At 43.0% G+C, this 21,327-nt stretch overlaps 2 protein-coding genes across 4 annotated transcripts; one reads left to right on the forward strand and one right to left on the reverse strand.

Moving 5' to 3' along the window:
• Window positions 1-1,917: 1,917 nt before the first annotated feature.
• On the reverse strand, window positions 1,918-9,514 carry ftcdnl1 (formiminotransferase cyclodeaminase N-terminal like 1). Of its 3 annotated transcripts, none has more exons than XM_084084379.1 (6): window positions 9,471-9,514; window positions 7,749-7,867; window positions 7,061-7,156; window positions 6,036-6,191; window positions 3,812-4,000; window positions 1,918-3,333 (listed from the first exon to the last, which is right to left on the reverse strand). In XM_084084379.1, the coding sequence occupies exons 2-6, from the start codon at window positions 7,861-7,863 to the stop codon at window positions 2,903-2,905; spliced, it is 987 nt and encodes a 328-aa protein (XP_083940505.1). In that variant the 5' UTR covers window positions 7,864-7,867; window positions 9,471-9,514; the 3' UTR covers window positions 1,918-2,902. The 3 variants fall into 3 exon arrangements, with proteins under 3 accessions (XP_083940505.1, XP_083940504.1, XP_083940503.1); XM_084084378.1 differs by lacking the exon at window positions 9,471-9,514 and adding an exon at window positions 8,858-9,044; XM_084084377.1 differs by lacking the exon at window positions 9,471-9,514 and having other exon boundaries at window positions 7,749-7,914.
• A 481-nt stretch (window positions 9,515-9,995) lies between these two features.
• On the forward strand, window positions 9,996-17,383 carry cUnh2orf69 (chromosome Un C2orf69 homolog). Its single transcript, XM_084083785.1, has 3 exons — window positions 9,996-10,526; window positions 14,536-14,774; window positions 15,557-17,383. Exons 1-3 carry the CDS (start codon window positions 10,227-10,229, stop codon window positions 16,032-16,034), a joined length of 1,017 nt encoding a protein of 338 aa, XP_083939911.1. The 5' UTR covers window positions 9,996-10,226; the 3' UTR covers window positions 16,035-17,383.
• The last annotated feature ends 3,944 nt before the right edge of the window (window positions 17,384-21,327 follow it).

Raw genomic sequence — 21,327 nt, forward strand, 5'->3', positions numbered from 1 at the left:
GCTCCCTAGCCCGGCAGGCTGTGTGTGTGTGCCATATATGAAATGTGCATGAACGTTTGGATCTGTGTGTGAGAAAGAGAGAGGGGAGGGGGGTGAGAGAGAATGGGAGTGGAATGGAAAGAGTGGTGAGCGGTGTGTGTGTGTGTGTGTGTGTGTGTGTGTGTGTGTGTGTGTGTGTGTGTGTGTGTGTGTGTGTGTGTGTGTGTGTGTGTGTGTGTGTGTGCGTGCGTGCGTGCGTGCGTGCGTGCGTGCGTGCGTGCGTGCGTGCGTGCGTGCGTGCGTGCGTGCGTGCGTGCGTGCGTGCGTGCGTGCGTGCGTGCGTGCGTGCGTGCGTGCGTGCGTGCGTGTGACCCAGCTGGATCAGGTACGAAGAGCTGAATGTGAACAGAGGAAGCAAAAAGATGAACAAACCAATGCTAATGCTGACTACACAGCATCTGCCTCACAACACACATCAAACTAACCCACCCACAAAAACACAACATTTAAACATTATCCAGATCACAGGAAATTCACTCAAATATAAAAAGTAGACAAGAAAAATCTATTTCACCAGTTTATCCACTTAAACCCTGTTCCCAGCATTCCCCCAGGGCTCTATATTAGGTCTGCTCCTTTTTTCCCTCAACATCAAATGTCTTCGCCAAAGTAGCTGATCCACAAACGTGTCACAACATGTCATGTGACGCGTTGTGAGCTGGTAGATCTGTCATTTTTGCAGAATGTTCACCCCAGAATAGGGACGCTAGGTTTCATGTGGTTAACCTGCTTAACACTATAACATTCACTCTCTCAATTTAGCGATAGTTCTGAACGTCATTATGACCTTTTCCATTTCTGTACTACACTACATCTCTTTTGTCCAAGCTAGCATCAGCTCATGTATACACTTTCGCTTTCAAATCCATACAACCTTACAATATGGACAGACTCCTTTTCAGTGTATTATACTGTGCTTATGTAAGACATGACTAGAATCATCTCGCCCCAGTTCCACTGTCCCGTCCCCAGGCCAAATTCCCCTGCATGTCATCAAACGGTTACTGTGCCACACAATTTACACTTTGTATAGACAGTACAATAAGCCATGCTCTGACCGCCAGGCAGAGGCAATTCAGCCTCAGTGGGTAATAAATAAATAAATACACATTTTTTGTTTATTGACCACAAATGTTAAAAATGTAATTAAGATAGCATACTTTTTAGACAGATGCTAGGTTCATGGTTTACCTGCCTGGTATCCTAGTTTTCTTGAGGCACTACACTGTCTCTCTGCAATCTGTGATTATTAACCTTGCTTATTGTAAGTCGCTCCGGATAAGAGCGTCTGATAAACGCCTACATTGTAAAATGAATAAATTGAATAGTGTAATTAAGTGAAGTCATTGGTCATAACAAGAACGCATTCACTTTGGTTCCCCATGACAAATGTGCTCCTCAAAAAGCTGCCATAGATGACCCCATCAATGACTTGTGATAAAATCATCTTTGTGACAAACAGACAGTGACTCTACCACAGAGCTATGTACTGCTGCTGGTAAATAAATGAAAATAATCATCATTAAGGAGTCGTCAGTAAACATTGTTTCCTATTTATCCCCAAACAGGAAACAGTCATACAACATGCACTGACTCAACTTCCTGCTTGGCCTTTGGATGTTTAGAGATGAGTGGAATGATGACCCTGACCTCAGCTGAGTCTCATACAAAGCAGTTTTCCCACATCTGTTATTTTAGACAGGCAGTGAGCATTGCCAAGATGCGTTCTGGGTTATTTCATCTTTTTGGTCCTGAAAACAAAACTAGGGCCCAGTCACTTTAATTAATCAATAAGTTCCTTAGTGAAAATGGTTTTGAAATCCTTAAAAAAAAAGGTAAAACATAATTATATTTCTATAAAATGTTCTTTATTAAACACAATTAGAAAATAGTGTTAACGAAACATGCTCAGTTGTAATTTCAAGGTACATGTAAGCACATCTGGCTTATATAAGAGATTAGATTTCAGTCTGTTTCAGTTCTGTTCTGTTGTGTAATCATATTATCAAATTAAATAACAACTATGTTAGCAAGCACAGCTGGCTCAAAGTAACACAGTATAATGAACGGACGGTTGACTAAGGAACTGTAACTAATGTCACCATAAGAAAACTATTTTATTGTGTCAAACAGCACAAACAAACTGTTTCATCAAGTTTAGACCAACTCCTACTCGCAGTGGGGGGTTCTCCCTACATCCCCCCCAATTAAGACACATAAAATAAATTAAGATAAATATGTTTTGTTTTCTTAATTAACTTAAGAAAACTTAATTAACTTGTGCTGCTGATAAGAGGTCCTCTTTTGGATTGAATTAAAATCTGTAAAGTGGAGTTGACCTACAGTAGCTAATGTGTGACTGTTTCTTTAAGACAACAAATGGAAAAATCAATGTTAATGATTTTAGCAGCAAACACTAATTGTGTATAGACTAAATAAAAGGCATTGGGCAATAGTGTTATGGAGGTTAATACAGCCACGGTACAGTAGATTGAGTACTAGTGCTAAACAATCCTCAGTCTCAGTATCAATAATGTAAACAATTAAGAAAGAAATTATAATCAAAGTCTTGCAGGGCTGCAGATTGATTAGACTGATTAACCACTTATAAGCCACGATTTATATGGTGTTGTACAACGGTGTCGCAACTGTGGCTTACAAAAACATCGCAATCTTCAAGCTTGCAATGTGAAGCGTTGTGAGCTTGCAGATCTGCTATTTTCGATCTTTTCAATATTCTTTGTGAAAATTTCGAATATCAACTCAATGATTTTTGAACTGATTAAATCAATGACTTCAATTAACCATTGCAACCATTAACTCTTAAGGTGCTGAGGTTTTGATTGGCTTCTTCAAAGGGCTTTTACATGTGTATCCTTCGCTGGTCCTTCCAGAACTCTGCAATATCATTAAGCAGAGCTCCCTCTGCTAGAAACCTACACTCTGTGGGGGTGAACCCCACCAGTGCAGTGCCCTTCGTGGCCACGCCCTGCCTCCCCGCCAGCTCTGAAACTCTCGCCGTGATGGCAGAAGCCGGAGCGTGGCAGTAAGGTTGACCACCGATGCTGAAAGTAGGCCAGGGTTCGGCCGCCCGGTCGGGTGGACTCCCCTTCACGCTCTCCACGTTGCAGGCGATCTCGACGGTGCCCTCGTGAGGCAGCGCCATAACCTGTACCCCGGGCAGCCCCCCCGGAGCGGACTCTCTGATGGCTGCAGCGATGCTGCGCCCCAGAGCCATGTCCTGGGTATCGATGGTGACGTTGCAGTTCATCACATAGGGGCCGGCCCCCACGCCTGCAAGTAATGAGAGGAGTCAAAGGTTAAAGCTTGATTGTCGAAAACAGCCGAGCTACAAGCTCACAACGCGTCGCATCCGCAACGTGAGCTTGCAGATCAGCTATTTTCAGCGATTGACACCATCGTAAGACGGATCATATTATGTTAGACTCAATAGTGTGGACAGTGGAGAAATGGTCTGGTTATGTTTTAGAAATGACATGAAACAATATTATCAACAAATAATAATTAATATGGAGTCAAAGTGAGTGGCATCATGTGCATGTTATTTTATCTTGGCTTCTGTCTGGTGGTAACCTTGTATGTATGGCCTAGCTAACACATTTCACATTTAATAATACTCTCTGACTGTGAAAGCACTGTGTGAATATACTTAGTAGGCACAATACACAGTGTGTAATTGTACTAGTATGTACAGTACATAGTGTGATTATACTAAATTAGTATGTAGAGTACAGTGTGAGGATGTTCTTACCTGTGAGGCCATATCTTGTCTGGGGCTGTGGACCCACATCAGGCCTGATGGCCTGCATGTCTGGTGTCTTCTTGAACCAGCCCATGTCCTTCCGCCGCTGGGCCAGGCCCCGTTGAAGAGGACAGTCAGCCCAGCCGAACAGGAATGCGCTGCTCCCCTGTACGCGCTCAGTAAGCCCCTCAGCCACCGCTGTTCCCCAATAACAGAGGATTGGTTCGGTTGTTTGTTTATTTATTTATTCATGATTGATTAGTTTGAGGCTTTCGTGCTACAGGAAATAGGTAGAGAGATGGGTGACATGCTGGATTCAAAACCAGTGTTTTGTGATTATGCGATAAACGGTTGGAAAGGAACAACTCCACTAGAGTGACTCAGGCTTAACTGCCTTGCTCGTTTTTAGGGAGGAGAAGATTGTTTCAGGGGTGCGACAGTTAATCGAACTAATCGATGTAATCAATTATAAAATAATTAACGATAATCAAAATACTGAAAAAATACCCCATTTTCTGTATTTTTGTGGAACACCATTGTACAACAAAGTAAGCCCAATCATTAGACTTGTGATTTAGTCTATTATAATTCATTTAGTCTAAAACAAAATAAAATATTAGAATTATTTAACGTTTATTCATTGATATATATATGATATATTATCCTCAAAATTTGCTTCATGATTATTAAGTAATCTATAGATTAATCAATTTGAAAATAATCGATGGTTGCAGCCCACGATTGTTTCTCATTCATTGTCTTAATGGAAATCTTCCCAGCCAGCCCAAAGCAGTCAAACGGTTGACCTCCTTGCAGTCACAAGCACATCATCATGTCCGCACGTTTGCTCACGTTAACACACATCACAACGTCAACACACATCAGAGGACAATGCCTAATTTATGGTACAACGGTGTCGATCGTCGGATATAGCCGATCTATAAGCTCACAACGCATGGCGGATGCAACATGTTGTGAGCTTATAAATCTGCTATTTTGGCACGCAACACTGTCATACGACAAAGTATAAATCAGGCTAAAACACACCTGAGGTGAGCTAGCTCACGCAGCACATGTACTGCCTATTACATGCATGCATGCATTGCCGCAACACAACAGATTCATGTGGACAAATGTAAAGGCAATTAGAGCTCTTGCTAATTAGTATGGTACAATCACACTGCAGAGATAGACATGCAGGAAAGAGTAGGAATGTTGGAATTATTGCTTATGATAAACTGCAAGAACATGAATGCTGAGTTGGCATTATACCCTGTAGACCACCAGCTCCATATGGAACTGAAGTCAATGTCAGCACATTAATTAAAGCATCTTCTGGATGAATGACGTTATCCATGCTGACATAAATCCTCAAGGACAGAACACTGAGAGACTGGATACAGTATATACTGTACAGTACAGTTTCCACAATGAATAATCTACATTCACACACAATTTATTTAACTGCCTAAGCCCCATTTCAAAAAGCTCAAGCTTGTAGTTCTGCTATTTCAGCTGTTTTACATTTTTATTTTAATGTTTTAAAAAATTTGCCTATAATGACATACCCAAAATAGGGAAGCCATGTTGAAAGTTGTTAATATGTATTCAAACAATATGCAAATACTAATTCAAATGTACCAAGGGAGTAGGAGTTTGTGAGTGTTAACACATGACATGGAAATTAAGCTGTTTTGTGTCAGATGCTATACATTTCTAGAGGAATACAAGAATGCTCGCCTCGGGTCAAATCCGACGACCTCGGAACGGTCGCCACTAGGTATTCCTAAACGTAACCTCAGTAAAACTATGGCAAAACCTAACCTTATTCCTAAACGTAACCTCAGTGAAACTATGCCTAACCTTAAACGTATTCCTAACCTTATCCTCAGTAAAACTAATACAAGAATACAATGGGGGCGAGCGGTCCGCGGAAAAAATGGGGGCGAGTGTGTTTTGGGGCGAGCCTTCCAGTTACCTTCTGGACACTAGGTTGTCCACCCCGGCTCCTGAGAACACGCTACGGATGTCACGGCTAGCTTCCCCTGAAGTACCCAGAGTTCATGCTAACCTCCTCCTAAGTCAACTCAACCTACAGGGCAATTTAACACACACACACACACAACGACACACATGTGCAGGAATTATCACATATGCACGCCCAGACACGCGCATGCGTTAACACATACAGAATATACATAAACATAGAAGCGAGACACACACAGCACATTACCTTGAGCTGCCTTTGTGCAGTCATCAATTCCCACATCGTCGCCAAGTGGGTAGATGGGTACAAGGTCCACAGAACCCATACATGGGTGGACCCCCGTGTGAGTACGCATGTCAATCAATCCACAGGCTTTCTCACACGCAGACAACACAGCCTCCTCTGGAACACATTCATGGACACAATAATACAATAATGACAGCACTCCTGTATCCTTGTATCCCTTCTTGCCACCTATTTTGATAGATGCTACAGGGCTACTAAGCAGATATATGTTGGTTATTTGTTCAAATGTTTTTGTCGTTTGGTTTTGCTTGACCACAAATGCTAAGAATGTTATTTCAACTAGACCATACCGGTCGACGCATCCGTGGGGGGATATGCGCACATGATCTGGCAACCCGGGAGGCGACATTGTTTGACACATAAACGCTAATAAGAAGCTGAGATTTGATGAAATTGAAAAACGGGCTTCACAGTTAAGTTCAGATGGTAATGGTCAATGGCTAAAATCAGAGCAATTGGTCCAGCCACTGAGGAGAACCGGGTAGTGACACCACTACAGACAGACAAACAGAGGTTACTAGAATTATAGTAGGATAGCATGTTGTTTAGACAGATCTTTAGTTTCATGTCTACAACACCTGGTATCCTAGATTCTATGAAGCACTAAATTCTTGTCTTTAAACTCTGCGATGCGACTTTTCGATGTTACTACATCTCCCTCAGAGTCAGCTGAGGGAGATGTACTGTAGTCATCTGCTGTGTCCTGCTCCTGTGATGCACCGGACCTGCCCCAACCTGGCTGAGGCATGGTAGAATTCCCTTTCTTCTCAAATACAGTTGCTACGTATTATATTTGCTTTTGGAAAAGTAAGTCAAGCTGATTTATCACAATATCACATGTTCTAACATGATCCTAGTCCATACGTTGGTTGAAAAGGACATTTCAATTCTTTCAAAACTGATACAATTATTGTCTATCTCAAACACTGATGTTATCAATACTTACTGATGGTAGCAGTACTTACTGATGTTATCAATACTGGCCACAATGGTGATGACAGAGCGATTGTAGTCATGGTCATTGAAGATGTTCAGCACAGTTGTCATCTCTCGTCTCTCACCTGATAATTATAGAGGAAATTAAATGTTTTTGTCGAAGAACACAGATGATGGTTTAGTAATGACGCATAACATACTGTACCGTTATCAAGGTGATGATAACATACATACTGTATAGTTATTAAGGTGATGATAACATAATCATTATGTCATAATGTATAGTTATCAATGTGATGATAAAGTACTGTAGTGTTATCAAGGTGACATATACTGTTATCAAGGTGTATATGAACTAATAAAACATCCTTTCTCACACAAACACACATGAATTCAATAATACCCTTTACACACATCACCACATACTGTAGCAACACACCCACTCACTCACTCAAATTTGATCCCATGAATCCCCACAGAGGAAAGAAGGGGTGTAGGGTTTGTGTGGACGTTAGCTGCTTGGCATAAATACATATTAATTATGAATTGATTGATCTCCACAATCAACCCCTGAGCACAACCCACATTAGTGAGTTGTGCTCTTCTGTCAGCTGCTCATCAACAAAAACACAATCATTTAGAATGACATGGATCCCCAAGGCTGATAACTCCCGAGGGCTCTTCCTTGGTCTTTGACCTTCACATGTTCTGATTTACCATGAAGGTCATATAAGGCTGCCTTGGCCACTGTCTCCACCAGGTCCTTTCTGTGAGCCTCTGAAACGTTGAGGAGGCAGGCCACCAATCGACGGCCCAGAGTACTGGAAGACATCTCTCTGCAACACACAGTAATATACATCTTACAAAATAAATATTATCCCAATGTCAGCAGCATTAGTCGTTGGCTAACTTGCATAAGAAAACATACTTTCCATAATTTGTTGGTAAGGAATCAGTCAGGCTTTGTTTTAAAATTGAACACGCACACATGGGGCGCGCACAAACACACACACACACACACACACACACACACACACACACACACACACACACACACACACACACAGAGAGTAGTTGTTGATCTGTGTTACAGCACAGCATGACTTAAATACTAAACATTAAAGGATTAGAGTAGACACAAAACCACATTGATACTACAATCACAACAGAACAGATCCATTGAATACTGAAACCAGCTAATGCCCTCCAGAGACACTGGTTTCAGTGGAACTGCTTACTTTATTTTTGCTATACATATGGCATATTTTGAATTAGCCATGGTTCACATGACACTCATCTATGAAAGTCATGTTTCAGGGCTAATTTTGAATGACAATCATACGATATTGCATTTGCTGACTTTTACATTTTTGTTAAAAAAAATGCAATCTATAAACTGTGGCTCATTTTAGGGCACCATTTCTAAACTTCAATACAACAATTCACATTAAAAAGAAAGTGTTGAAATGTGTACTTTGGAATCATATTTTTTTTTAAAGCCTGTACTTTTGAATACTTAAGTATTTTTAAGCAATTACTCCAGTAAGCCTGGCCAACTTTAACACAAGTAACATTTGACTGAGCAACTTTCACTTGTTGAGTAATCAATGTTTGACTGAACAGCTGGGTTGAGTACTTTGTGTCCAGTGTCCACCACTACATGTCTGTGAAAGATAAAGAAAAAGACCATCTGTGTACAAAACGAGCTCAAAGTCCAACTCTGGAAAATGCAAATGAGTTAAAGTTATAACTTCTCATGACATTAAAGTCAAACAATAACCAAAAAAGCTATGATTCATAAAAACTAGTTCGAGACACACACTCACGTGCAGGTTGTATGTTGTGTATGTAGTAGACGTCGTACATGTACGGTGTCGTATCAAATAGAACAAATATACAAGCTCACAACGCGTCACATTCTGAAGCGTTGTAGGACTGAAGATCAGTTATTTTGGCGACATGAGTATCCCATGGCCAGGAGGGAAGTGCATTCGCGCAGTGATTGGTGGATTGTCAGGCAACACAAGTACACAACCCATAGAATCACATTTGTTCACCGACCTCAGAATATTTTAATGTTGTTGTTATTGTTGCTATTAATGACAATAACAAAGTAACTAGTGTTCCTGCTGTGCGTTATTGTGTGTTGTGCTGTGTGTCAGCTATCAGCGGTTACCATGGCAATCAACTAACTATCCAATTACATCACGAGTTCCCTCCAGGCCATGGGATCTAGACACTAGTGCTCCCGCAGTACCAGTGGAAAGCCCTGGTTTCTATTAGCAGTTCAGTGCTCTAATCCGTTCTAAAGCCCGCCTACTGTATCCGCAAATTTCCAACTACACTTAAATGCAAATGACACCCTTTCCGTATCCCGTCTAGACCGAATATTGAAACTGCAAAGCAAAATGACCCATGCTGCGCAAGGTTTGGTTGTACCTGCTGGCTGCTTAGCTTACGTAGTACCGAAGTCCTGACGTCACGCGTTCATCCCTTGGGTCACGGAAGTACTTTCTCTGGAGTTATATATATTATATCCAGAATAACATTGAGTCATCTTAGAATCGTCTCATAAGAGGTGTGGTCCAAAAATAAACAAACTGTCCAAGCAACATTGTCAGGAAGAAGACTTTGTATCGTTTACGATAGTCAGTCATAGTCAGTCACTCATATTTGATTCAGTCTGTTTCTGGCGAAAATGTAGCTAATTCGGCGGCAGTAACATTAGCGTTTTCTAACGGTCAGTTGATGCTTCATATCCATATGAGTTAGTTAAGCCGCCGGGATCATTTGTTTATTTTTAGAACACAGTTCTTATTTGACGCGATATTAAACCATAGAGGTATAATATAACGTATTAAATACGTCTATGGGAATTTTGAATGGGGGAAAAACCGCGACCCAGGTAGGATGCGTACATTACGTCAGACTTCTGTGACAGTCATTTGAACCCACGGCGCCACCTGGCGGATAGAAACATGTTTAACACTAACAGAAATAATGATTTCCGTGGTTCTTCGAAGCTCCGAACAAAAATGTAGCAATGTAACAGAAACAGAGCTCAGCCTCAGAACTAAACGAAGAACACCACTGCACTTATATTCGTATCTATATATATTTTATATTTATATCACGTTTATGATGGAAGCAGATAGATTGCATAAATGAAAAGTAAAGCATTTTAGATTCTAGTTCATGCTCGTCGTCCGCAGGTTCGCAGGGGGCTTTTCTCTGATCGCTGCAGCCGGAGTCATGAGCTCCACGTCGGCCTCCTCCTCCTCCCTGCTCCCCGGGCCACTGTGTCAACCAGGTACCCCGGATACAAGCACTGCAAGCCCGCAGAGGCTCCAGCGTCTGGTCGGTGTCCTTGGATCCCACCCAGAGCGAGCCAACGACCTGCTGCTGCTACGGCCTTCGGGATGCGGATCATCAGACCCAGAGGTCCAGGACGGTGGATCTGGATCGCATGTTGTCTTCTTCCCCGGTGACATTCAGGTCTAGTATTTGAATTTCTTTCAACCTGCAGTGGTGTAAAGTAACTGAAGTACATGAACTCAAGTACTGTACTTAAGTACAATTTTGAGGTATTTTTTTTTACTTTACTGGAGTATTTCCATTATTTAATACTTTTACTTCTACTCCACTGCATCTCAGAGGCAAATATTATACTTTTACTCCACTGCAATTATTTGAAAACTTTAGTTACTTTGTAGATTTTTATTATTATTACAAAACATACATTAACCACTTCAGCCCATAATTAACACTGAGGATTGTACTGTGTAGACAGAGTTTACAATTATTACGACTATCAAATGCATCGAAAATATATGATCTAGTTTGTGTAATGGTATATGGTAATGTTCATAGCACGTGATTATGAATGAACTGCCTCGTCATGCCATACTACCAGTTATTCATCAGCATCACAGTTAATAATGTAACTAATTTAATGTGTAAGCACCTAATTCACTTCAACAAAACAGCAGCATTATGATAAAGGCCAAAATAACAGATTTGTTTATTGTGACAAACATACTGTACAATACAGTTGGTGTAGGGAGTGCAATTCTTGCTTATTCTTACTTCAAGTTTCCTCAACAATGTGGATAACAATACAAATAAAATAGGATAAAAAGGTAAAATAGAAAATATACAAAATACAAAATGAATTTCAAAAAGCCACAGATATCAAAAATCAACAATCCTGTACATTAATATTTAAAAACTTTATATTGTAGTATGTAGTGTGAAATGTACACATAAGATGCATAATATACTGTATAACTTGGTGCATAATATATACGAGGTTAAAATAGCAGTGGGAGGAGGCAGTTAGAATAGCAGCAAATATAATGACAGTTTCTGTATGTGTACATAAGATGCATAGGGAAAATATCAGTGAAATGAGGCAGTTTAAAATCAGCAGATATAATAACTTGGTGACAGAGTATACAGTCATATAGTCATAAACACAGAAAATAATCCAAGCTGTACACAGGCTGTAGGAAACGGTGGCACTGACGAAAAGACGTGGTAGAATTGAGGATTCTACATTAGGAGTGACAAGAGGATCAGCCGAGATTAGAAGTGAGGTTGAGATGGGTTGGACATGTGCAGAGGAGGGAGAAGGATGCTGAAGATGGAGCTGCCGGGCAAGAGTAGGAGAGGAGGTTTATGGATGCGGTGAAAGAGTCATGCAGGTGGCTGGAGTCACAGAGGAAGATGCCGAAAACAGCAGCAGATGGACACAGGTCATCCGCTGTGGCAGAAGACACCGAAAACAATCCTGTGTGGTGTCCTGTGTTGTCAGGACAGCCTAGCGACAGGCAGACTCAGCGCTAGTTGAATAGTCTGATGGTAGGCAGGTGGAAACGTTTCAGAATTCTGGTGTTATGGCTTTGGATACATTGGTAGCCAGTGTCCTTGATGATTCTCTGATTCGCTCAGCTTTGGCTACACATTGCGTCAGACGGTGTCTGTGTAATTTAATCATATGGCTACAGTGGTGGCAGTTAAGTGAACATTCTAGAGTGCAGTATAATGCTGAAAAATAGAAATATGGAAACACAAAATGTGAATAAAACCTGCACAGGCCATATTTGTTTTACAGTTTAACATTTAGAGTTCAAAAGCAATTTGTTTGTACCAGGCAGTAACGCAGCCAGTCAGGGTACCCTGTTGAAGTTACAGAGAACCTCTTCACTCTGCGGGGGAAGAAGAACGGTGGACTTGCCTCCTTGATGACGGTGCCCACGTGGTATGAGTAGGGCTGTCACGATTAATTGTAATACAAGTGCAATGCAACGCATTTAATGCAATTCATGATTCAACAGTTTTTGGCGTTGAACATTGAAACTTTAACAAGCTGTTCACGCTCTCCATTGTTGATGTGAACCTTGAGGAACTTGAAGCTGCTGTTGATGTGAATGAGGGGCGTGAGGACCCTGCAGCCTCCTGTAGTCCACGATCATCTCCTTTGTTTTGCTGTTGTTGAGATGGAGGTTGTTATCCTGACAACACAATGTCATCAGGGCTCTCACTTTCTCTCTGTAGGCTGTCTGTCAGACAGTGGCATCATCAACAAACTTCAGGATGGTCACATTTGAGTACCGGAAGGTGACCACTAATGGCCTCTAGTGGTTACAACGTGTACTGGACAATGACATGCAAATGTGCTGAGTCAACCTTCCCTCACAAATAGAGTCATAAGCTCATTTAGTCATTATCGTGATTATTTGTTGAACGTTTTACAATGCTATTTTCACCTCCAGCAGGCCAGGCAGGCACTATGTATAATGACATGAGTTATTTGAACGTAACCAATTCTACTGTCATATTGTGTAAAACAGGGGTGGGCAACTTTGATGATGGAGAGGGCCACTGTATTTCCACACTCACTCCAGAGGGCCACACAGCATATACTGTCTGTCGGGCCATTCTATGTCACACAAAAGTAGCAAAAATAGCCGATCTACAAGCTCGAAACGCGTCACAGTGCGACACGTTTTGAACTTGTAGATCTGCTATTTTTGCTACTTTTGAATTGGAATCCTGAAAAGTGTCCTTTTTATTTAATTTCAAATGCATTTAGTAATAAATGTTAACTTTAGGAACTCAACTATAAATACATTGGACATAAAAAAGACAATAGAAATGTTATACTAGTCAAGTCTAATACAGACTGAAGTAATTAAAGCGGGTCATGTTTGCATGTTTGGAATTGTAACAGCTGAAATAATATATCAGTATTCCAATATTAACCTGCAGGCCGCATTAAGTGAATGTGGGGGCCGCATGTGGCCCCCGGGCCGCCAGTTGCCCATGTATGGTGTAAAATGTTTCCAAATTGAAGCACTTGCACAATGAATTGAGCAGCCATGCTAATTTCCTTCCAGCTTTAGCTAATAACAACTAGATTATCACAGAATCACCTCCAAACCTTTTCTTTGTGTTCTCAGCAAACTCATTAAGAGCCAAATCAGAAAAGTGAGGGGATTTAACATTGCTTGGCTTATCAGCTTTGTGTTCTAGTTTCAACACGCATTTCCAGAGGAGTGAACCTGTCCAATATTACTGCACTTTTAATTTCCATTTCCTCTGCTCTCCAAAGAAGTGTCGGTGTTCCCAGAAGATCCCACCGTGTCTCAATATTTCTCAGGATTGATTTTGAATGTGCAGGATATTTACACATCAAATGAATGGGGTCATTGTTTTCACACAGGCTCCATTTGGTGTCCACACTTTATGGTCCTGATGGTCTGTAATAGGGTTGTCATGATCATGACCTTTTAGTTTAATGACACGATTAATTATCATGCAGATAATTGTGATCAATGATTTAATTGTGTTTTTGGCATTGAACATTGGAATATATGAATACAAAATGAGTTTGCCTTTTAGGCTTTATAGCCTAAACAAAATGAGCACAGGGCAGCAGATATGAAATCTATAATATACAAAGCCTATTACTTAAATATACAAAGAGATGACTGACAATGACAGGACCAATAATCAGATATGGTGCAATGGCCAAAACAGGCCATACACTGTACTAAATAGTTGGATACTTATTTATTTATTTAAATAAATAAAAACAGCAAAAATGGACAATCTACAAGCACAGCCTTCTGAGCTTATAGTAAAATTCCAAAATAGGGACGGCAGTCTTCTGGGAAAGCATCCAAAAGGGTCTACCTGTAGAACAAATAAAGCCAGTTGTAAAAATGTTAAGTACTACATTTAAGTTGTTTGAACTGAAATGTGCATCCAGGCCAATTACGTAATAAGAATGCACTGTTTTTTAGAAGTCTGCATCTGTACCTATAATTGCAGTATTATACAACCGGTGTAAGCCAAACTCTACCTGTATCTTGTGTTGCAATGCTGGTATTAATCAATTCAACCACGCAATTAATCGATTATCGGCTAAATATAAAGTCAAAATTCCAGTATCGTGCCTCCCTAGTCATAACAATCCGTCTCATATGTTTGTGTTGTGCAGAACTTTGAGGAGGAGATGGCTGTGCAGCCAGAGGGATCCCAGTGGTTGTCCTGGAGTCTGGAGCAGACGGCACTGGCTCTGGGACGCCGTTTCCCCGGACAGTACATATGGGTGGTGCGAGCCTCCCTCTTGTACCTGCACAAGTTCAGCTGCTACCAGAACTTTGTGGAGAGCAACATGTTCGGAGCGCCCGAGCACTCCCCCTACTCGCCTGATTTTGGGGCCTTTCAACACCTCAGGTTGGTCACTCATCATTATCATTTTGCGATGTTCAGCCATCAACTTCGACCAGTCAGTGGGAGGCAGTGGTGGAAAGTAACTAAGTACATTTACTCAATTACACCTTTTTGGTACTTTTACTTAAAGGTAGGGTAAGTGATTTGCTTTGGTTAATATAAGTGTTAAATAGCTCTATATTCTGATAGTACTCATTGCTATAGAGTGTTTGTTCAGTAACAGGAGTCTCATTGTCTCTCCAGCTCTTTATAAAACAGAAAATGCATTTTCGTTTCAGTTTCAGTTTCCAATCCAATCAGGATAGAGAACTCAATCAGGATATAGATTAAACAAGTGGAATTGGAAGTGATGACACTAAGAAATGAGCAGACAAAATTGGAACTGGAACACTATGAAAATGAAGCTTAAAAATGGGTACTTTCTCCTGATTGGCTGAGATTTTGACACCTACCGGAAAATGTATTTTCTTTTTATTAAAGAGCTGGGGAGACTCCTGTTACTGAACAAACACTCTATAGCAATGATTACTATCAGAATATAGTGCTTTAACCTTTTAACAAAATACTTTTTGTTTTAACCCAAAAATATCACTTACCCTACCTTTAACTTGAGTATTTAAATGTATTTTTTATTGTACTTTTTACTCCACTACAATTATTTTAAAACGTTATACTTCGGCTATTTGAAAATAGCTGATCTACAAACTAACAACACATCGTATCACGAAGCGTCATTCTAGAAAGCTGTATCCTCCATTGAAACTAAATAGCGTGGTTGATTTCAGGGCGCTCCTGAGTCGTGGCATGGATCGAGCCAACTTGCCCAACCCCCTTCCACCACCGGGAGGTGCTGGCACCATCCCCTCCGGCTTCTCCCTGACTCTGGTGGGTTTCAGCAAAGGCTGCGTGGTTCTGAACCAGATGGCGTACGAACTGGCTGGCGCTTATGCCGACCCGGCGCTGTCACCCTTCATCGGACGCATCGCTGACATGTTCTGGCTGGACGGGGGTCACCCTGGCGGCAGTGAGACCTGGGTGACGGACAAACGAGTGCTGAAGGCATTAGCCGGGAGCGGCGTGGCCATCCATGCCCATGTGACGCCCTACGAGGTGTGTGATCCCATGCGGGCCTGGGTGGGCCGCGAGCACAGACACTTTGTCAAGATCCTGGAAGACTTTGGTGCATCTGTGAACAAGAAGCTGCACTTTGAGGACAAACCCGCCTCCATCGACAACCACTTCCGAGTTATCCTGGAGTTTTGAGTGGCATTTCACACTCTGGGTGGGTATAGGGTGACTGTTAACACCAGGTGACACCAGGTGATTTCAACCACATAGTACATGCGTCCAAAACTTAAAGTAAATGACTCAGCACTCTGAATGTGTTCTTATTCGCTAACGTTACCTCATTTTCTGTGATATGCTTTTAAGGATTGAGAGCATGCAAACAATGCTAGAAGTCTTCTACTCCCTTTAATAAATGTACTTTGTAATTCGAGTCAGAATAACCCGAGGCATGAGTCTTAAAAATTAAATCCTCTAATTACCTGTTTGGGTAAACTGTAGCCTAAATGTAATCTTTACCTTGGTTGATATCTTAAATTTCAAGTTACTATTGATTCAATTGTTATTTTCTGTTATCTCTGAACAGAATTAATGTTTTTGGTTGATTTATAAGAATACAAGCTTATTAATTGTAACAATTTTGCTTTGCAAGCACAGAATCTGGGAGTTTGAGGGTCATGCAGTCACTGTCTAACCTTCCTCCCAGAACCTAGCGTCACAAATTCTGTGCAAAGACCGTCTCTGGCTGTTTGTGCAATGCATCATGGGTATGATACACAGGTGCCACTACCTTTATTCTTGCAAAAATGGTAATTGTCGGCCTTTGAAAATGTTCCCCTGGTTTTAAGTTCATGTCAGCTGTTTCTTGATAAGCCATGGTTAGACACTGCTGAACGTGTAGTTTATTGCTCCTCCATCAGATAGATTTTGTTTGACAAACTTGCCTAAACTAAGCATTTACAGTTTCAGGGCCAAAGCTCAATCAATGATTGACTGTAAATGAATTCCTGTATTCAGTAAGGTTGGAATTTAATTCCTTCATACATGCTGACAGGACTAAAGCTTTATAGTAATGTAGAAGGAAGTAGATGCAGTAGTCATTCCAGTTAACAACTAGTTTGTCAGACTCATTTAGATAAGCATTCTGCAATGCTCAATGTACTCAGTCATATGTCATGTTGTTTCTACTGCTGAAGGTGAACTCATGGTAAGATATTCAAACATGAATGACTGAATGATACTCTTCAAAAGTTGTTTTATTGAAAATGTAGTGTTATGTGTCATCTGATTCACATGCTTTCTTCTGCAGTCATATGTTCCCAAAGTCAATCCTTGTCAGGGATAAATGTCATCTTTAGTCTGAAATGTTCAGTAATATGATCTAAAGTGTGAATGGTTGACAGCTAAAGCATGTTTATAATGTATTCCAGTGGATGTGATTGCTATGTAAGCTTATATACAGTAGCATCTTTGCACTATTGTCATGCCTGAAATGGTCTCTCTCATGAATGTAAATTAATGAATGTAACTGAATATATTGAATTAAATATAAATTAATTTATTGTTTAACAAAATGACCATTTTCAATGTATTTGCATATTTCATGTATTTTGATCATGGGAGAGGCTCAATATAGAACAAGGTGAGATATATCACATTCATCCCTGATCTAACATATACTAGTCCGGGAGTCAAAGGGTGATTTTTGGCTGAACGTGGTTTCGTCGGTAAAAGTTTTTTTCTCAACTGATTCTTGCTGCTGGGGGTCCCCTCTTAAGGATTCAAGAGGGTGCCCAGTGAAATCCCTTGGGCATTTTTTATTATTAACCCCTTAATGCCCAAAACACTAAAAATTCACCCAAAATAGACTTCTATGGTATTTCATGCAAAATACTTGATCTAAATGCTTAAATTTGGTTTCTACAGTGTGTATCCATGTAAGTGGATGTGTACAGTGCATTAGATTTAATATTTATGCATGTTTTAATATTAACCCCTTCCTGCCCAGAACAACATAATCTTTAAACTGTGATATTGTACATGCACATAAATCAAATCAAATCAAATGCATTAGAACTGCTTTCAACAGTGGAACTTGTTTCCTTTTGGATGAATGCACATTAACCCTTTCAGGCCTTCCATATTGAGCATCCTGCACAAAAATATCTACAGAACATATTCCCCTGGGGGGGAAAAAGAAAAGAAAAAAACATTAAAAATATATATATATATATATTCCCCCAGCCCTAAGCCACCACTGCCTCAACTTATCCGCCCCAATAACCGCGCGAGCCACCTTCCGGATAACCTTGTCATTGGACAACCCGAGTAATGTGATGTGACAATAAAGTTTGATTCTGATTCTGATTCTGAGTCGGAAGGCTCGGCGGGCCTGGGCTGCAGAGACAACCGAGCGGAGCTGCAAGAGGCCGATGCCGCCATCGGAATTGCTTGAGTAGAGGATCCCGTTGCTAGACGATTGATGCAAGCGGAACCACTCCCTCACTCTGACCCGGATAGCCTTGTCTACATCCCTCAAGGGTGTGGGGGCGGTGCCTATGTGATCCGCGGCGTAAAGAACCCTCGGTAGGGCAAAGCGGTTCAACAGATCAAACTTCATTCGGGGATCGAGGGGTGCCCTGCCGATCCTGTCACTCCACGCGGAGATCGAGGCTTCGCAGGCCGGAGCCGAAAAACCGTCAAGCGGGCTCACTCTGAGGCCGAGATATTTCTCGTAACCAGCAGGATCGATCAGGTGCAACCGCTCACCGTCAAAGGCCCAATCGGTGTTAACATTGTAGGTCAGCCGGCCGCCCTTCTTTTCGATAAAGAACCCATGACACTTACTGGCGTTAACCCGCATGCCGGTAAGTTGTCAGAAAGCCCCCAGAATGTTCAAGTTTCTCCGCATGCCTTCCTTTGAGTCACTAAACAATGCTAGATCGTCAGCAAACGCCATCGCCACCACGGAGACATCCCCGAAGGAGAATCCCCGCCCTTCGCGTTCGATAGTGGTGATTAATGGATCAACCGCTAGATTGAAAAGTAGGGGAGACAAGGAAATAACCTTGTTTCACACCCACCTTCATTTCTGGTGATGTCCCTTCCCCACACCCCTCGTCGTACATCCATCGTAGCCCGCAAAGATTACGTCCGCCATGTGCCGGTCGAGACCCCGCCCCTCCAGCACCGCCCGGAGGTGTTGATGCGAGACCGTATCGAGCGCTTTTTGGCAATCGATGAACACCACGCCCAAAGGTTTGCCCTGCCCCTTACTGTGCTTTAACGCTGACTCGAGTAACATCAAGTTCTCCGAGCAGCCAGACGAGGGAATGAACCCCCGCTGTCGAGGGTGTAAGGGGCAGGCGGCTCTCATTCGCCCGTCGAGGATACGGGAAAAGAGACCGATAATCACCGAGGCGATGGTAATGGGCCTTCAGTTGCCAAGTAGGACTAGCTTGGCGGGGTCATCACTTTTAGGGATAAGCGTCGTACGGCACCGCTTCAGGCACTGGGGGACATAGCCAGCGACCAACCACGATGAGTAGATGTGCGCGAGTTGCGAGCCGTCAGGGTCCCATAGTAGCAACTCAGAACGAGTGATACCGTCGGGACCGGCCGCTTTGCCATTCTGCATGCGCTGGAGACAAGAGTGAACCTCTTCACCCGAGATCAAATCGCCGAGGATAGTATTGTCAGCCCCACCGAAGGAACGGAAATGGCCCAGTCCAAGAAACGGTCGCTCTAGCCCCCAAGCATTTTGGTAGAAACGATGTATTCCATGCATGGGTATCGGACACCCGATAACATTGTCCCCGTCTAGGACAGTTTTGGCTAACCGCTTCCTATCACAGTGGTACAGCCGCCTCAGAAACACCCGGCGGTGAAACATTTGCAGGCAACTGCCCCTTCTGCCAGGCACTTCTCCACTTATCTCTCTCTGGCGACGCAACTGTTTCGGCGGAGACCCCAGGCTACTAATTAGCCAGTTAGCTTTGGCTTCAATGGATCGCACCGAACACTCTTCAATCTTCAAAAAGAGGTCGGAGTCTTCCCCCAGTCTGACCCCATCAATACCCGCGTCTTCTACAAGACGTCGAAGCGCCTGTTTCATCAACGCGGGCTGTAACGGAATCGTGTCAGGACGAGTGTTTCATCATCCAGCACGACTGGGGGACGACCGCCTCTTGCACGGTCAGCCTTTTCAAGGCTACAAGCCTTACCCCTCACCTGCTCCTCCGTCCTCCCCCGCCCCAGGTCTTTAGCCACGGACTTCCACGACCAGGTATCTCTGGGACGGTTCATAAGAACTCGTAGCTCGTTGACCTCCTCCACGGTCCAACGCCGGTGCTTACGCCCCCGAACCTGCTGTCTCCCACGTCCCGGGTTCTCGCTTGGCATGTTCAGTTCTTTGTGTCTGCTTAGCATGTGATTGGTCCGGCCGGCACGTGAGAGGGCCCTGAACGAACAGAGCCCACAGGAAAAGTTAACCAACGCCCGGCGCCGGTCCACGATAACCGGTTTGCACCGGGCAAAGTGGCACCGCACCGCACGCGGGTTAGAGCTCTCCCAGGTATCATTTACTGGATTTGTACCTTACCGTCAAATCATGGTGTCTGGACGCAAAAAGCGGAACCAGTGAAAGGACACCGACGATAGGTACGCCACAAAGAACACACGGCCTATCAAACGGGATACGGATAGACAGGACACGGGGGAGTTGACCGGAGCCGGCCGCAGAATCTCGGAGGTATAGTCTCCCGGCGGCGTGCACTATGACGGTCACCACTTCCTCCTTTGCCCCCTAGCCAGGTCGACGGCATGTTACGGGGGATCGGCGCCCGTGGCCCGGTACGCAGCTGTTTGGTCGGTCGCCGGAGTACGCGACGCAAGCAGGGTTTGAGAAACGGAGTCTCCGGAGCGCGCCTTTGCGCCCCCGCCGCATACGGATCTCCTCGCCGAGCCGTGTGATGGGGCTTGAGGCGAGGCCGACAGCGGGGGCCCTCAGGCGGTCCGTGGCAGGGCAACTAGGTCAGACTGTGCGTCTCGGTCTCGCTAGGCCGGGGTCGGCCGCGGAGGAGTGCGGAGGACAGGCCACCGAGGCCTCTCCGCACGTGGTCCCTCCGCGCCTGGTCGGGCCCGCAGGCTGCAAGCAGCGTCCGTTGACGGGTATCTTCCACCAGCATGCGACCCAGTGAAGTTTGGATGGGAAAAAGACATAACTAACAGGTCACTGAGCCCAACCACTCTACCTGAAGGTTGCAAACCTGCCCCAGACTACATTTTGCAAATGATTAAATGTGGCTGCAAAACTGACAACCCATGCAATTCCAAAAAATGCAGCTGCAGAGTACATGGTTTGCCATGCACATTGTCCTGTCACTGTTATGTTGTAGGATGCTCAAGACAGTTTTAGATAGGATTCTTTCCTTTTTCTTTTATAAATTCCTTTAAACTTGGTTCTTGTCTCTGATTCTGGTGTCTCAGGAAA

This window comes from Gymnoscopelus microlampas (genome assembly GCF_963454915.1).
Source record: "Gymnoscopelus microlampas genome assembly, chromosome: 17".
NCBI classification, from domain to species: domain Eukaryota; kingdom Metazoa; phylum Chordata; class Actinopteri; order Myctophiformes; family Myctophidae; genus Gymnoscopelus; species Gymnoscopelus microlampas.